Here is a 17,869-nt window from a genome sequence, read left to right as displayed (position 1 = left end):
GATTGGCAGATGGCAACGCGCGCATGCTCCTCGCCCCGCCCATCTCCGTACTCCCCCCCCCCTCCGGCCCAGGGTGGTGACAGATCATTACGCCGCTTCTGTAGCGCCGCTAGACCAAACGGCTCCCTCGCGGTGCGAGATTCTGCAGCGCGTTAACACCGCAGCTTAGGTCGGTAGCGAGAATTAGCGTACTTTTTAGGCCCCGTTGAAATTAAACCCTATTTTGGGTAACGCTATGGGGTCTCTAACACTTGACTAACGCTATGGGGCTTCTAACGCTATCTCGCCCTATTTTAGGTAACGCTATGGGGTCTCTAACACTTGACAGTGTTTAGGGTCTCAGCATGTCTAGATGAGAATGTGACACCGAAAAATAGGCTGGAAGGAGAAAGAAAAGGACATTACGAATTTGCTGGTAATGGGCATGCTTGAAATCCATATGCAATATGACTCTTCTGTTCAGGCAGAACACGCCGGATAAATGCGGGGTGACCCCCGTCTAAACCTCTAGATTTGCACTCTTCATTTCCAAAGACCATCCTGATTTAATAATCATAATATTCTATTATCGTCGGTGTCCTTTGACTCTGTGTATCCCTCCTCTTGCTTGTGCAAGCTTTAAAGTTTTCCAATTTACGTCTATTTGGCCTTAATGCTGTTTTTGATCATTGTTCTACAATCTGATGCTACAGTCCATAATTTCACTATCACTATTGCTGACTAGTCTAGTATGGTTGGTTTTAAAAGGAGGATTATATTATTGTAGGAAAGACGGTCAGCGTGTTGCAGCAGTGAAAAGGCAAACTCCATGCTTGGACCGGTTGGGAAAGGCGTTGCGGGGAAAAAACCCCAGTATTATAATGTGGGGCTGCAGATGAACATTACTGGAAATCTCATTCTATTGATTGTTATGATTTGCATGATGTAATCACCTTGAGTCAGAGAGCTAGGCAGACTATAAATAACTGAATAAGTGATAACCAGTGTTGCAACTACTAACTCTTTAATAAAAATAGGAAGTCTCAGAATTCTGCAGTAGCGAGATAAGGGTAAATCAAGCATTCGTCAAAAACAAGAGATGGCTGATTTAAAAATTTAAATTGCAATCCACATGGACCTGGAGATGGGATATATAGCATGTATATCCTACCATAGGCTATCTTATCAAAATAATCTGTTTAATGGAGGAAGACAGCATGTGGATTGCATCCAGGTTCATGAGTACCAAATGTAAGCTGCTGTTGCTGTTGAAGCTTTGATCAGACAAGCAAGATGGGGAGGTATATAATGCTTATGATTCATCTTTTCCATATTTATCTTACCTGTCCTAACAATTAGAGTCCAAGAGCTGAAAAGCAGGCAGACTGTCAAAATACTAGTCAGGTGGAAATCCTAAAAGGAATTATTAATAAAAATAGATATTTTGTCAGCCATGATCATGGTGGTAGCATGAATTTCGCTGTAGAAAATCATGTGTATAATCTGCTTTGGCATATGTAAAATAGGAAAATATGAAGAATCTGCTACTCATTTTTACTGTCTTCCCTTTGAAAGATTCAGATAAAACAACAGGTTCCCTAATAACATTAATCCATGCCTCACATGGAGCACAAGCAGCTCTGGCAGTTACAGAAATTGTGAACAGTATTTTACAGAGTAATCAGAAATAGGGTGCAAGTGACAAGCATTCCATGTAATTCAGAAAGCATCTTTATTTGGCTATGTTCAGACAACTTGCAAATGCAATTTTTACAAATTGTGGCATGCACACTTTAAAAAACAGGAGTTATAAAAGTTATATTTCATAAAATGCACAGCAAATAGGATTCCGTGACCATTTCATGATACTTTTAACGTAATCTCAATTACACAATCTGCAATTATCCATCCTGTAATCTTATTGTCTTGTAGCACTGAAGTGAGAGCATGCTCAGAAACATACATATTTTAAAAAGAAAAAGGCCTCTTGAAAGCATTTTCCTCCTAAACTTTGTCCTTCTGGAAGAAGTAGAAATCTTTACTATTTAATTACAGTACGGACAGTGTTGGAGTAAATGCCTCTGAAGAGCTTACACATTCTATTTTATCAAAATTTATTAGAGGCAGACTAACCCCAAATCTGCAGAGCACAGACCAGTGTGCTAAAAATTCCATACCGTCGATTTATCCCCAACTCACACATTTGTGCAAGGAAATACATGTGGCAATAATACCAACTGGTTCATGTTTTTTCTTTAAATAAATCTAAAAGTGAGGATAAATACAAAAATTAGAAATGTGCCCTAGAAGCTTGATCGAATCCATGTTTACTCTAAAAGAAACTTCCAATTGTTTTAATTAAAAATGCCTAGGACTCCAGCCTAAATACTTTACATACAATGGAAGCAGCAGCAAAGGCAAGTAGTAATCCTGATTATAATATGGGCACAAAGCTGGCCACAAGGAAACAAAAAAATTATGAGTCAATTGAAAAAAGAATTGAAAATTGAAAAAAGATTTTAACTGTCCCTATGATAAAGGTGTTGGGGAAGGAGAATAGGTATATAAAAGTATACACTGTTCAGGATAAAGGTGACAGGAGATTTGTGCATTCACCTGCCATTTCCTGGACTGTCTTTGTTCTAGAATGCTCTACTTGGGTCCTAGTGCCTTGGGGACAGAACTGAACAGGATATAGCAAAGTATGTACATTAGTATCCTACCATTAAGTCCTACTGGGAACAAGAATATCTTTTTGACCACTTTGCCAGAGACAAGCAGAAAAATGGCAATAGAATGCATTTCAATTCCTCTTTGCTCATAAAAAGGCAAAAAAGGTGGCTTGTGGAAGTTTAGGTAACAGCTGAACAGGAGCAGCTACCAAAGAAGTGGGACGTTTAGTACAAGAATGCTATTCTTCCCTTTTACCCTTGCAGTTCCTTCCTTCACTTTACACAACAGAAACACACACACTCAGAATCCAAAGATAGAAATGACTTAATGTTTAAGGCTTAGAAAAAGTAGGCCACAGATCATATAAACAGTCTGCTAACATCACACACATACAATATTTTAAATAAATGCTTTAAGAATTTAGTGACAGGCTACCTTCAAGGAAATAACATTGCTTTGTTAGTCTGAGAACTCTCAACCCTTTCTTTTTCTGTCCTGTTCCTTCTAGTCCAGGGGTCTGCAACCCGCGGCTCCGGAGCCGCATGCGGCTCTTTCAGCCTTATACAGTGGCTCCGCGTGGCCTGGAGGTCGGTGGGTAGCATGGGCATGTCCCTCCAGCCCTCCAGAGCAGCACTGGAAGGAAAGGTGAGTGGAGGGGCTGAACTCGAGGCGGCTCCATGTGGAGCTACCTCTCCGGCTCGGTTGATCTTCGGGGCCATGGAAAACAGGTCCAAATGGCTCTTTGGGTGGTAAAGGTTGCCGACCCCTGTTCTAGTCCATACAATACCATTTCATTGTTTTGCCTACATACAAATACATCTAACTGCAGGAATTACACACTGTTATGTTACAAAAGCTAACCCAAAGCCCCTATACCCATTCATGCCAATCACACTAAACAAAATAAAATATTTCATTTGGCAAAGGCAAAACTGATAAAAATTTTGACTCCTATATTGTGAACGCCTCTCCATTCTCAAAACATTTTAGCTGTTACACAGAGAGATGGGCATGCAAACAAAACAAGACTTTGCATTAAATAATATGGATTCAAATGGAAGAACGTTTGTATGTGTATGTGGGTGTTTTGAACTCCACTGCTACAGGCAAACACTGAGCACTCTGGGCCTTCTCTGAACATGTGAATTTTCTGTTATCATGGCAACAAGGCAACAGATTTAATTTCTTCACAATGCCATCTGTACAATAGCATTTCAGTCTAGTCAAGGATTCCTCCATGCATCAAGCAGATTAGCACTTAAGTACCATGCCAGACAAAGGCAACGGGACAACACCCAATGTATGTTTCACTGCCAGCAAGCACGTCTGTTTGCAACGAAGGAAAAATTGTTCTTTCACACTGAGCTGTAATAATCAGGGCGCTTTCACGCATGCCGAATAATGTACTTTCAATCCACTTTCCATGCAGTTTGCTGCTGGATTTTACTCTGCAGCAAAATCCACTTGCAAAGATGGTTAAAGTACAGTAAAAGTGGATTAAAGTGCATTATTCAGCATGAGTGAAAGTGCCCTCCATGAGGCTATTGACAGTTAGTGTACAATGGCAGAATATATAATAGGCCATTTAGAATTATAGTCCTTAACCACCGGTCAGAAACTCTTTCCTTTTCAAGCACATGGCTCTGTTGAATTAACATTCCATTTTGAAAAACTGCTGATTTCTATTCAGCCCCCATTTTCACGGATCCTCAAGAACAGCAGGGGAGGGAGACTTTCTTTTTCCTCCATGGTTCATAGGGCTCCCTGCCTCTCTAGAAAGGCTAGTTATATCAAGCTATCTAGAAGGTAGATGTGTAATTCATACTATAGGATGGATATGCAGAAAAATTGTAAAAGACGTCTTATTTAATTTTATAGTCTCTTCCCTATCAGAAATATAGCTGTTGATTCATTTGTTCATTGGCAGCGCAGATAATACCTTGGTATAGGTTTCAAAAAGTTTGAGTTAAGGTATTTCAGATGCCACTGTGTTATGGTAGGAAGGAGAAAATAGTGCCTTTCCTTGCTGAGAATTGCCTTTCAGCCAACCCTGGAAAGCACCCTATAACCAGCTGCCACCACTCAGGACCACCTGAGAACATCTAGACTGACCCACTGAGAAGACACTTTTCAAGCACAGTACTAGAGTAAACATAAAAGTGACAGGGTACAAAACTCTAGGGAATACCTTATCAACAACATAGTACCTGTGCTGGTTAGAACATGGCAAACAGATTAGAGAAATATCCCAGAGAAAGAAAATGTACTATGTGAAGCCCAAAAAAGTCTTTTTAAAAAAAGGTTTATTATAAAAGAAAGAAAGAGAGAGAGAAAAGGAAAAGGGTGGTCGGATTCAAGAAGTGGCAGGAAAGGAACAAAAACAAAAACACAGGGAAGGTACATAACAGCAACACAGAGGTGTTCAAATGAAAAGCAATACAATTGAATTAACTAAGCTAAAGATACATTACCAAGGCTGTAGCAGGATCCTCATAGCATGTGTTGAGCTCCTTGCGGTAACAAGACCTTGAAAGGGTTGTTAACCCCTACCCATCTTCCTGGGGACTCATTGACATGAACATTAATGGACGACAAAAGGTGTAATTGCTTAGGTTGGCACTGTAAGTCACTTGCCTTTACTAAAGACTTCTGTGGGGAAAGTTTTCGGCTTCATGCTCAAAACCAAAAGTGAGCTATATGAACGCATTCTATGGAAATATTACTAGTAATTCCCAAGGCGGGGAAGGAGGGAGGCAAGTGGAGAAACATAACATATGAGGTGCTAAAAAACACAGGGAATAATCTTGTGAAAGTGAAGCTGGGATAAGGAATGCTGTTTTCATAAGCAAACCCCCAGTTAAGCCCATTTATAGTCACCATTGTTTTCTAATGCAAGATCACAGCACACACTCCTGCATTCCAAAATATCATGGCGGCAAATCTGAACATTAAACTTGAAACAGTCAAGATCGTTTATAAAACATCCAGTCATAAATGCAAATTCTGCAATGACTGACTGCTGCAGCATTGCTCTTTATGCTGCCTACATTGTCCTTACACTTAACACTGGAAAACACACGCATACATCAATGATTACATCTGTGCTCATATAAAAATACTCATTTACCACTGTTCATCATTAATATCAAAAACATGTTAAATAGTTTATTGTCAAAACCAGCAGGGACTCATGTTGGGAAGACAACAGTCACTCTCCTGAATAGTTACAATTGTAATCAGGATGTCTTATGATTCCCTACAATGGCAAGAATCTCTGAGACTCACAGCAGGGCCATTGTATAGAAGCCGATTCCCCTTTAGCTGAGAGCAGACCCAGTCACAGAGCTTCACTCATCTATTCTGAGCAGATAATGACTGCAAACCAAGGCAATTCTCTGAAAAATGTTGACTCCAAAACTACCTTCTGCTTCAGTTGTTGCACCATCAGCAGAGGGTTGTGCCAGGATGACCAAAATAGCATCCCATGCAAATCTATACTGATTTGTCTGACCTGTTGCCTTTAAGAATCTCTTATCCACCTATCTTTACTGCAGTAAAACTGAAGAGGACCTTGGAGTACAGAGAGCTACAGGCTGAAGAAGTCTTGCCTCCTTAGCCTCTAAGACAAGGGTGTCAAGGGGTCAGCCCTGGCCTTTGAGGGGGTTCATCATGCCCATGAGCCAGCTGAGGCAGCCCCTTTCTCCCGATCTGGTCTGATGAGCAGCTCTCCCTCCCCTGCCAGGGCCTGGCCCAACCAAGTCACATTTATGTCATATCTGGCCCTCGTAAAACCCCTGGTCTGATAACTTATTGGAATACCTGCATCACCTGATAGTTTACTACAAGGCTGCATTCAGATATGATGAACAAACCCCAGCATGTTTGCAATGAACATGCAAGGACCTGTTCCGCCAGGCTTTTGGCGAGCTGGGCTAGCCATCAGACCCTCATACCATCTAGGCCTCCCGTAGGCGAGGAGGGGGGAAGTCACCATCAGTTGCTGGGAAATGGTGTGTTGTTGATTTTAAATTATTGTTTTATACCGATTTTACTGAGACGTTGATGTTTGATGCACCACCCTGAGCCTGCATGAGAAGGCGATCTAAAAATGTAATACATAAATAAATAACACTGAACGAGGTAAATGGATGTGTTTGTGAGCTCCCTTCTCTCTCATGCAGAGGAAGACAAGAAAAAAAGTCATTATCTTCAATAGGTCACAATGTCAGAATGCAGCTTTCTGGCACTTCACTTTACTTGGCACTTCTTTCCTTTCCCTGAGTATTCTTAAACAAGATGCAACCGTGGCTAAAAATCCTAGTTACTGAGAAAGCAAGTCATCCCAAACAGTCCAGGCCGCTGCATACAGATGTCACAACCTGAGACTTGTTTCTTCAATCACTGCATGAGAGAGGGAGTGTGAGAATGTAACTATTAGAAGAATTGGCTTTTCTCTACCATAAGGAGTTTCAAAGCAGCTTACAATCGCACTCCTCCTCCCCCCCTCCCATAAGAGGCACCTTGTGAGACAGGTGGGGCTGAGAGAATTCTGAGAGAAGTGTGACTAGCCCAAGGTCACCCAACAGGCTGCATGTGGAGGAGTAGAGAATTATCATGTTTATTAACCAGATTCATATAAATCATGAATAAACCAAAGTTTGCTCATGATATATTGTCGAAGGCTTTCATGGCCGGAATCACTGGGGTGCCATGTTCTAGCAGCATTCTGTCCTGATGTTTCGCCTACATCTGTGGCTGGCATCTTCAGAGGATCCTCTGAAGATGCCAGCCATAGCTGCATGCAAAACATCAGGACAGAATGCTGCTAGAACACGGCCATACAGCCTGGAAACCACACAGCACCCCATTTGCTCATGATGTCTGAAGAGGGTCTTGGGTAGTTACGTCATTGAAAGTCCTATCTGATTAAAAAAATGGGACTGTATGAAAATCAGTTTGCAATATGTTTGCAAAAATACATATTGCGTATGTTTTTTTCTTCAAGCAAAATGATCTCTGTGTGTAGCAAGGCAGGGAAATAAAATTATCTATGGTTTAGTACCCGAGTTTATAAGAATCTATTTTTGAATTGCCTGTCAAAACATCTCTCTTAGATGTTTATATTAAGAAGTGTTGACTGTCTTTGTTCTCTTACACATCTGCACATCTCTCCATATTCCTCCAATTTAGAAATATTCTTTATCTGCTTTCTTTACAAAACCAGACTAAAGTGAGAATATCGTAAGAATGTATGCTTTATATTTTGGAAAAATGAATGGCTTAGCCCAATGAAGGTAATAGGAAAAGTAGTTAGAATGTTCAAAATTATATTTCGTAGAAACCTGTTAGTGTTCAATCACAGAAAAATTTGAATTAAGTGCATTATATCTAGTATAGTGAACCTTACCTGTTAAAGAGTTTAACACAGTGTCAAAGGTTAGAAGATCAGCAAAACGCTGTTTACAAGCTAAACTGTTCTAACAGCAGGAAACTGGAAGTCCAGAACAGTCCAGAAAAAATGTACTCCCCCCTCCCCCGCAAAAAAAAATCAAACTTGGTATAAATAACAACTTGTTTTTCTGCTGCTTCAGTAGGTCTACGCCTGCTACACAGTTATGCTAACAGAAGTGCCTGGAATGAAGAGTTCACAATCAGCCGGTTTTCCTTCTGCCGTTTCTGCATTCAAATTACACCTTTCTGATGTCTGACCAACTCCATCTTGCACCAATGCAAACACATCTTGGGTGCCTGAGGCATTCAAGTTTTCTAATGAAACAGCTGTCTGGAGCCCACAGATTTCCTTTTCACTGCTGCAGGTTGTTTTTTCATCAGCATCATCGAGTTGCTCAACTGATTTTAAATACTGCTGGAGGAGGCTACTGTCCTGCTCACTGTTGGACCCCTTTTCACTACATTCCCTGTGGCTAAGTGAGGCCTCTTCTGCATCTGCAAGGCAGCCTGAAAGAGAATCTTCATGTTGTTTGACAGTTTCCAAAGAATTCCCCAGCGTGCTCTTGTTCGTTTCTGCCAAACTTTCTTCAGATCTCTGTGATCTGTTAAGGCAATTTTGGTCAGTTACACCAGAATTAAAGCCGGAATCAGGAAATTCTGGTAAAGACTTCTGATGACGAGCTTCAGTAGCCAAAAAAGCCCAGGTAGAACTAGCAACAGGAGATAGTACTTGATTTTGTCTAGATGACTCCTCAGGTAGCTCAGAAGGACGCAAAGCACTTGATGTAGGGATGCCGTGATGCCCAACAATACTTAGATGCTGGTTTACAGAAAGCTGCCACTTTTGCAGGGATCTAACCTGTAAACAACATAAAGAGGACATTTCATAATGAAATATGAGAAATGTGAACACTTGAATTGGTGACTGGAAAGTATAAATTAAATCTATGATGTCTTGAAGAAAAAAGCTATCTTTTTGGCTAATGAAATAAGATTTGATACACACTGATTGTTCAGGAGTCACTGCACAATGCCAAATATAGATTTAGCTCCTCTTAAATAAAATGAATTTGAATTGGGACACAAAAAGGTATGGGTGGCAAAAAGAAAATGCTAACACATCAAAGACAATAAAAGTAGCAACTGTCATAAACCTGCCATGGGCCTATGTGTTTTTACAAGTGTTTTGTGTGCATGTAAAGTCTGTTCCTCTTCATAGTGCCACCACCCCAAATTAAAATCCAGACTCCCACATTACCAGTGACTTGGGGAACCCCGGTAGAGGCTGCCTTTGGGCAAGGACAAAGGGTCAAGATCCCCATTTACTTCGGCCCGGCCAGTGTGCAAGCACGTGAGCATGAGCAAGTGATTTAAGGCACGCGTGAGGAAGAGTTGAATCACAATCTGCTTTCTTCAACAGGACAAGGTTTCATTACTACAGATCAAGCGACCGCACAGACAGAAAATAACTATCTCACCAACTGGTTACAGACCTAACAAAAAGAACAGAAATGTTAACTCTAAGCTAAACTTAACCATACAGAAAGGTTACCTCCAACATCTTCCCTGGATGTCTGTGGAACAAATACACATCCTGATCCCTTCCCTTTAATTTGAAGAGGAATCCAACTACCAGCATTTGAACAAAGACTAATGGTTGTTTCAACATTTTAATCCTTCCTGCCCTTTGTTGGAAGGAAAGCCTCGCCCAATCTAGTTTTAGGAAGCTCTCCCCAGTGGAAAGGTGCACCTTCTCCAATCAACCCAGAGCACCCATTCCACACATCAATATACCCAGATCATGTTTTACACAGCTATCTATCTTTCCCACCCTCGAAGGCAAGTGGTTTTCTCTCTGCAGAAATACATATTCTGCTCTCTCTCACCCCTCTTGCATGTTATGGCTCTTCCTAGGGAAAATAAACAGTTAACAGGATCCCTGATGCACCTTACGTCCCCAAATCATAAAAGCAACTGCTTTTAAAACCCACTGCAAATAAGTTTGATAACAGTGGATTTTAACAAAGGGATGCACATAATAGCAGGCTACTGCAGCTTCAACAGTATGGTACTTTATTCTGTAAACACCTTCACCAACATGTACCTGAAGACAGCCAAAATGAAATTACAAATGTTATGCTCTCTACTGTAGACAAAGATCACTGGAAAGCAGCAAGCCATTTTTTACAAAAGCCTTACATAATCTTAATTTTTCATAAAATACTAAGTTCTTCAGTAGATCGCACTTAGATGAGGAAAACCACACATGGTTGGAGAAGTACACATATCTCATAAGTACTCCTCAAATGGTGGCAGATTCTTCTCGTGCATATGTGCAGTGTTTATCCCATGATACATGCAGTCTGTTATACTTAAGGAGCATCAGTGGAGAAAATTTGTTCCATGATGTTCCCTGTAGTCAGATAAGCTGTACAATACCGAACATGTTTCTCTTCAAGATATCCTTATTCCATGGAGTCTTGATTTATATTGAGATAAAGCCTGAAAGGGACTTAGGGACAAGCTTTTTACCTGGTCCCAAAGAAATTTGACAGCCTCCTCTTGCACCATTCTTTGAAGCTTTTCTTCATCCTTTTCTTTTCTTAATCTAAAACAGCAGAGACCCAGAACACATATTATATACACTAGAGAGAAATTTAAGATACCTTAAAACTGTTACTTCCGTCCATTGGCCATATTTGCAGCATTACAAAGTTACCATTAAAACGTCCTCACTCTCCCCCTTGTGCCAATTCTTATTCTCAGAATGATAAATAATAACATTCCTTCTTTGCTATATTGAGGACTGTGAGGGTCTTTCTTAAGCATTAAATGTTAATGGAATAATTCTGCAGGATAAAACCATGCCTTTGTTGCCTCTAACACTTTTGTAGATAGAAGGGTTTCTTTTAGTTTCCCTCCACCTTCCCTCATATACAGAATCAGAAACATGGGAAGAAATACAACTGAGGAAGCAACAGCTCAATAGGGCTATCCTCTTACATTTAGCAGCTAGATGGGTTCAAGATTATACTGAGTCCTTGTATTTTCCCCCTTTTCTGTACTGTGACTTTCTTTTTGTCTTTAGGATAATGTTTTTATGTCATTTAATAAGTCCAAATAAAAAGTTATTCTTAAAAAAAATTACATTAAGCCTCAACCTGTAATGGTATCGTTTCTAAGGGCGACTGTGAAATTGCAGATAGGATTGCTGACTTACTTTTCTACTTCGTCAGTTAAATGCATAATATGTTCCTGCAGTCTGCTGAGTCGTATTTCGTAGCGCACCTCTTTGGCTCTGGGATAGTGGTTCCTTGTGTAATATCCTCTCCAAGAGGCTTGAAGCTTTGTGGCTGCTCTATTCATTTCTTCAGGCACATCACTCTTTTGAAACAAGGGAGCAGAGGTATCGCAAGATCTTTCTTCGAGATACGTGGCAAGGCAAGCAGTTTTGATTATGTCCCCTTCAAGGGCATGTGACTGCTTGGCATGACTGCACTCAATACAATCTTCAGAGGATGCCTGAAAGCTTCCAGGGTCAGTCGGTTGAGTAACAGTGGCCACTGGCAAACTGGAAGTGGACAATATGCCTCCCTCTTTTTGACTTTTCCTTTGAGTTTCCACCATCTCTGGTAATTTGATGGGATGCTTTCCAAGAGTGGAAGAAGTATCTTCCTGTTTGTCTTCATCTTGTTTGTTAACCTGTTCTGTAAATCCAGTGTTAGCATCACCCATACCTTCTGTATCAGTACAGACTCCATGAAGCCTCACTTCTGCAGTAGTAGGAGACATCGGAGAGAGCCCTGAAGCAACAGGCATAAAAGTAGATTCTGAGGACAGAAGGCTACTGTTTAGCTTGTCCTCATCAGTTTGTACGTCTTCTAAATAAAGGTCCTCACAAGCATTCCTTTCACTTTGTGAAGAAGCTGGAAAAACATTTGTACTTGTGTAGGAATGGTCATTGTTAGTTCTTGGCCCAACCCAGGAATTCTTTTGGAGAACAGGTTCTGTAAAAACAGAAAGAGACAAGATTATAGTGCTTTGGATATTTTGTCATGCAGTTACTGAGAAATAATTAATGATCAACATGATCTATTTCTCCCTCTCAGACCTCCACAGAGTGCAAGATATTTCTCTGCTGATTCTCAGCCAGATGTATGCATTAATTTCAGTGGGAAGAGAATCCATGCTTCTTTTAGAAATACACTTCTGGTCCTGGTACTCTCTAAAGCTGCATGCAAAGGTCATGTGTGCTTCAAGCATGAGTAGTATCCAAAGCATGAAACATGGATAGTGATGGAGTTTTGAAGCCACAAAACCGTAACTCGTGGCCTGATGTTCTGATGGTTGAACTCTGGACTTGTGGCTCATACTGTCAACTACAATACACCATCTCTCTACCTCAAAAAAATCATTGGAGCTATTTTAAGTTCTGCACCCAAAAGACAACAAGAGAGTACCAACAAATTATGTAAGTTACAAACATTATCTCTGTCATATTTTAAGTATGTACAATTATGAGAAAAATCAAGAGAATGGGACGGGGGACGGGGGAGAGAGAAAATACTGTTTTTCCATTCATAGGTCAATCCAGAGACTACCCACCATGGGACACCACAATTAATTCAAGCACGGAGTGTAGGGGTGAGCCCGCGAACCCAGCAGAACCGTAGAAGGAGCGCCAGGCATGCCGGTGCCGGCTACGGCCTTCCGGGCGCACACGCTCCCCCAACCCCCGCTCCCCCATGAGTCACGGGTCATGAACTGCCTGACTCGCGGTCACCAGGTGTCCCATACAAAGGGACAAAGGGGCTCCTGCCCTCAGGTGAAGATTAGGCCCAGACACGGATGCTTCCTCCCGCACGTAGCAGCCCGATGAGATCATGCATCACATGATGATCTCCCGCTCTCCCGACCTCCCGTTCTCCCGCCTGCCCGACCCCTTTACACGCCCCTGTTGAAACCCTAATAAAAGGTGTGAGGGGCGAGCGCACAGCAGCGTTGCCAGGATCACGGGATCCCGCGTTTCCTGCCACTGGCTCTCTCCACCAGATGAAATCTCCGCGTCTCGTCTCTTCATTGGGGCCTCGTGGGTACGACTACGACGGAGAGTGCATTTTTCAGACCTGCATTGACTGGATAAACATAACAAACATCTCACCGACAATGCTTTTTTTCCCTATTTGAAGAAGAGGAGGCATATTCCCCTCTACCTTTCCCAACGAAGCAGCATTTGTTTGTACTGACACCGAGATGTTGCTATCCAACTCGGCCAATACATTAGCTGACCTCCCCTAAAGCTCTCTTTTACCAGTTTCTTCCTACACCCTCCTAGCCCTACCATACTATCTACTCCTCCTTTCCTCAAGCTACTATGATTTGCCATTTTGACCCTAGTCAAGAGAAAACTGGCCTACTAGTTTACAAGGAGTCCCACCACAGGAAGATATTAAGCTATATCAGTGAGTATGACTTACCTCGTTCAGTCCTTATTTGTGGACCATGGACAGGACTGTTTGGTTCACTGGTACCTGGCACCCCTTTATTCCGAGACAAGGAAACAGGGAGCTCATCAGCTTGGCTTTGGTACATCAGTTGCCTCTGGTGCAACCTGAAGACAATAATTACAGACTGGCTTGGTTTTGCTAATCATGGAGTATACTGATACTCAATACTTTCCTGCTTTTTTGGAGGGGCTAAATTAGCAAATAGGAGCACAGGTCTTTCTTGTCAAAGTGTGTCAAAGTGTTGGCCTACTTACCATAAAATACACAAGGAGATATTGGGGCAGTCACTCCCTCCCCCAAACCCGTTACTGTGGGATTAAAATGGAGGTGGAGAGAACCGCAAATGCAACTCTGAGCTTTTTCAAGAAAGTCACCATTAAAAAATGTGTTTAAAAAATTCCGTAACTCTTAAACACAATAAGACAATTCACAGTCTTTATAGCTAGTGGTATGTGGGCTAAAGCTGCCAAATTAACTGGATTATCCTTTAGGTACTTCTGCAGCAGAAAGCAATTATTAAGTTACTTACTAATGACAAAAGATAACTGTTCTCACCTTTGTTTATGTAGTATTTTTTCCAGTTTGGCATCCTCTGCAGTTTGCAGCCCAAACATAGTAGTAAGAGGACAAACACTAGCAAGGTACTGTACTAATGAAACATGTTGGCCTGGATGAAAAGATCTTCCCTTTCCTTGACTATAAAGCCACTCCGCTTTCAAACTAGAGGGAAAGACAGAACTGTCATGGTAGCAACGAGAATATTTACCAAACGCTTTTTATTCAGAAGTACACACAGTATTATTCTCTAGCAAATGACTCAGGCCTGAAAGAGTATTAAGGAATAAGTTCAGTTCAGGTGCAGTGGGGAACCCTTATTTGTTTTCCTTTGTAACTTTAAACCCCAAAGAGTGCTTATTCTCTTGCTTGCTTTTGGACCAAAGACTCTCATTCGGATGCTTCCCCCACCCCTTGTTGGTAGTGAGAAAAGTTAAAAGCAGCTTTCTGTTTTTTTGTCTTTTTTGCTGTTTTCATTTTAAATGAAACTTTCAAATAAAACAGTTTCAGCTTCTGGAAACGGTTCTTGGTATGCCTCAGACTCTGTGGTGATCCAGGCAGCACCTCCTTGCAATAAAAGGGACTCTGCCAAGGGAATTCAAGGCAAAAGGGGGGGGGGATCCTGTGCTCCTATTAAGTAAAGACTAAACCCTGCAAAGCCTGAACTCCCACCTCCCGAGGATTAAGCAGAGCATGCAGAAAGGAAGCATGGGAGTATGGGAGAGAGGTCTAAAAAAGTCCAAGAAAAGAGCTCCAGTGATCTCTCCTACTCCAGAGATCCCGCTTCTATGACAGCTGCACAATAAAATTAAGATAATATAATAAATAAACCTGTAGTACAAACAAAACTGTTTAATAACACAGCAGCAACGATCATGAGAAAACATCTGAATAATCCTGATGGCAGAAACAAACAAGAAAGCCAATTACCCATTGGTGCTCTGGCACACAGTGGGACAGGAAGAATATTAGGACAAGAAATCTTGTCCTGATGCACTTCCACTTTGCAGCACGCCAAGAGAGAAGGTGTGTTGGGGCAAAAATCTGGTCTCAACATGCTTCCCAGTGGTGTACCGCCTAGGAACATGGGATAACCTTTTGGTCACATGAGGAGGCGCCGGGCGCTGGCTGGGTCCCCGCGCCCAGTCACTCCCCCAATGCAGCGACCTGGCCGGCACTCAGTGACTCCCCCTGTGCCAGGACTCCCCCAGCCTCCTGTTGGCGCGATCTCCCGATGGGAGAGAAGCCTCATGTGCCACTGCAGAGGCCAGGTGCACCAGCGGAGGGAGAGGCCTCGTGTGCTGTAGGAGAGGCCAGGTGTGCTGCTGGGGGAGAGGCCTCGCATGCTGTGGGAAAGGCCAGGCACACTGGCACGATGCCCTGGTGGGGGAGAGGCCTCCCAGCTTCAAAGCCTCTCCCCCTTGTATCTGCCGTGGTGCCCTGCCCCCCTCCCCCGCCTCCCTGCAGGCTGGCTTCTGCCCTCCTCAGGGCCTGGAGAGGACAGGAGGTGGCCTGCAGGAAGACGGGGGGGGGGGGCGCCTTGGACAGGCACCAAAGCAGCAAGCTGGCCCAGGAGCCAGCCACCACTGCGGTGCCTGTCCAAGCTGCCCTGAACCCCACCCCAAGCCCCGCCTCCGAGTGCAGAGGGGCGCGGGGCACCCAGAGCAGGTGTTGTCTTCTGGCACCATCCCCCGCCCCCCAATATGCCTCTGATGCTTCCTCTTCACAGTGCCGAGAGAGGAGGCACGTCGAGGCAGGATTTCTTGTCCTGAAATGTTTGGTCCACACATGCTTCTTGCTTTCCCTGGGAAAAGCAAGAGCACTTCTCGTGCACCCTTTCGCACCAGAGCAGGGTGAGAGTGGGGAGCAGCCTGCAGTGGGTAATTGGTCAAAGGAACAAGAATTGTAAGGACACACTTTTTAGAATTGCCTTTTTAGGAGAAACAAACTGAAATTAATCCAATTCTATCTGTCTCAACTGTGAGAAAAACAGTAACAGTAGTACCCATGATGGGTAAGATTACATCAGTTTTATCTATAAGTGTCACAGATAGGCTCAATTAAATAGTATGGGATTGTCCACTTGTTATAATTAATCATGCTTGGACAACCAAACAGCACGATAACTATGCTACTGCTGTCTTTGGCATACTTTGGTATCTCCACAAAGTGTAGCATATATTTTTGACTCTCATCCCTAGGCTAATGCAAAAATTAATACCTGAGTGTATCCAGCCGGGTTACATGACCCACATTTTAATAGCTCATGTTTTTGCTCCTGACTTATAATTTTATTGCTGATTTTGACCGAAAAATTTAAAATATTTAACTGCATAAAATAGCTCTACCCGACAGCAGTGAAAGTAGAAAATAAAGCTTTCTTTACAGCAATATCTATCACATCACATTTCTCCCAATGACAGTCATTAGTACTCTTGCAGATTCCCTGAAAACACCACTGCCCATAGCAACACAGTAAATCCAATTTTATTGGATTATATTGCATTTATTAAATACTGGAAATGTCTAAGTGTCTAAGCCTGTACTTGGACCACAGTGCCTTCCCATTCTGACCACAGCTTCATCGCCGCCAGTAAGTACTAAACCACACAGTATCCCATCCCTCACTATTATGTTTGACTATATTTCATGTGTACCTCAAAAGTGTGGAATCCAGTTATCAAAAAATTGTATCTAGGTTAAAGAGAGTTACATGATGCTATCTAACAAACATGCTTTATTCCAATAACAAAACTGAAAAGGGAAGAATGGATGATTATGGAATTTTGGTAAAGGCATTGGAGTGGTGATGAGTATGTTAGTCAGATTAGTTACCAACTGCTTACCTTTCTTTCTGAGAAATCACATAGCCATCAAGAACTTTAAGATTAAGACACCAACTAGCAATATATGGCCGATAGTCAAATCCTGGGATGGAAGGAGTGGCCATGACGCAAGGATTGTTCATAATTGACAACTGCTCCAGCTCAGGGAAAGAAGCCAAGAAAGAAATCTGAAACAAAGAGTACTTTTGTTGATCAAACAAAACTCATTTAATGTCTTGGGCTGCGTATTAGTACTATACATTCAGCCCCATTTGGTTTATTAACAATGAATTGCTTGAGAAGAAATGCTGAGCTTCAGTGACCTGGTTCCATTTCCAGGCCAATTTTTATTTTCTGTGTCTTGGGTCACGTGTTATGCTAAACATCAAGAGTAAGCCTTAGCCTCATCAATGCCTCTGGTCCATTTGCTCTCACACCACAATTCTCTCCCTCCTTAACAACAGTTTGCAATTTTTGAGGGGTGGGGGGAGGGAGAGTACAGTCTACATTAACTACAACAACAAATTGGATCTTTTCAAAGTCCAGTTTCATCACTGTACAAAATAACTATTTTCTATCAAATGCTTTTGTTCTAGTTGATTAGTAAATAAGGCAGGGAAATACAGGAATCACAGCTGTACAGCACCTGCACTCATGGCTCTCCTTTGATTTCTGGTTTTTAAATCTGCTATCAGCTGCTCTGCATTCCTCAAAGCTACACAATGTCACAGGTGCACAGATAGCAAGCTACCGCTACAAATGTTAACATAAACTGATTCCCAGACCTAACCCAACTACATGCCCTAACAGAGAGCAACATATAATCAAAATATTCTTGACAGTTGCCTATCAAGGATGTGCCATTACTTAATGGGAAAA

General features: G+C 42.2%; 1 protein-coding gene across 2 annotated transcripts in view; it reads right to left on the bottom strand.

Moving 5' to 3' along the window:
• Nucleotides 1-8,132: 8,132 nt before the first annotated feature.
• CEP97 (centrosomal protein 97) overlaps nucleotides 8,133-17,869 on the bottom strand; it is a 27,199-nt gene continuing 17,462 nt past the window's right edge. Inside the window, exons 6-11 of one of the 2 annotated variants that reach the window (XM_048493051.1) lie at nucleotides 17,012-17,178; nucleotides 14,166-14,330; nucleotides 13,581-13,714; nucleotides 11,324-12,110; nucleotides 10,636-10,711; nucleotides 8,133-8,962 (exon numbers count right to left, since the gene is read on the bottom strand). In XM_048493051.1, the coding sequence (XP_048349008.1) occupies nucleotides 8,258-8,962; nucleotides 10,636-10,711; nucleotides 11,324-12,110; nucleotides 13,581-13,714; nucleotides 14,166-14,330; nucleotides 17,012-17,178 (2,034 nt within the window). In that variant the 3' untranslated portion in view covers nucleotides 8,133-8,257. The remainder of the gene's footprint in view (nucleotides 8,963-10,635; nucleotides 10,712-11,323; nucleotides 12,111-13,580; nucleotides 13,715-14,165; nucleotides 14,331-17,011; nucleotides 17,179-17,869) is intronic. The other variant, XM_048493052.1, reaches the window with a different exon arrangement.

The sequence above is a fragment of the Sphaerodactylus townsendi genome, linkage group LG04 (assembly GCF_021028975.2).
Source record: "Sphaerodactylus townsendi isolate TG3544 linkage group LG04, MPM_Stown_v2.3, whole genome shotgun sequence".
NCBI classification, from domain to species: domain Eukaryota; kingdom Metazoa; phylum Chordata; class Lepidosauria; order Squamata; family Sphaerodactylidae; genus Sphaerodactylus; species Sphaerodactylus townsendi.
Note: the sequence above shows the minus strand (reverse complement) of the source record. Positions and strands in the feature narration are given on the sequence as shown.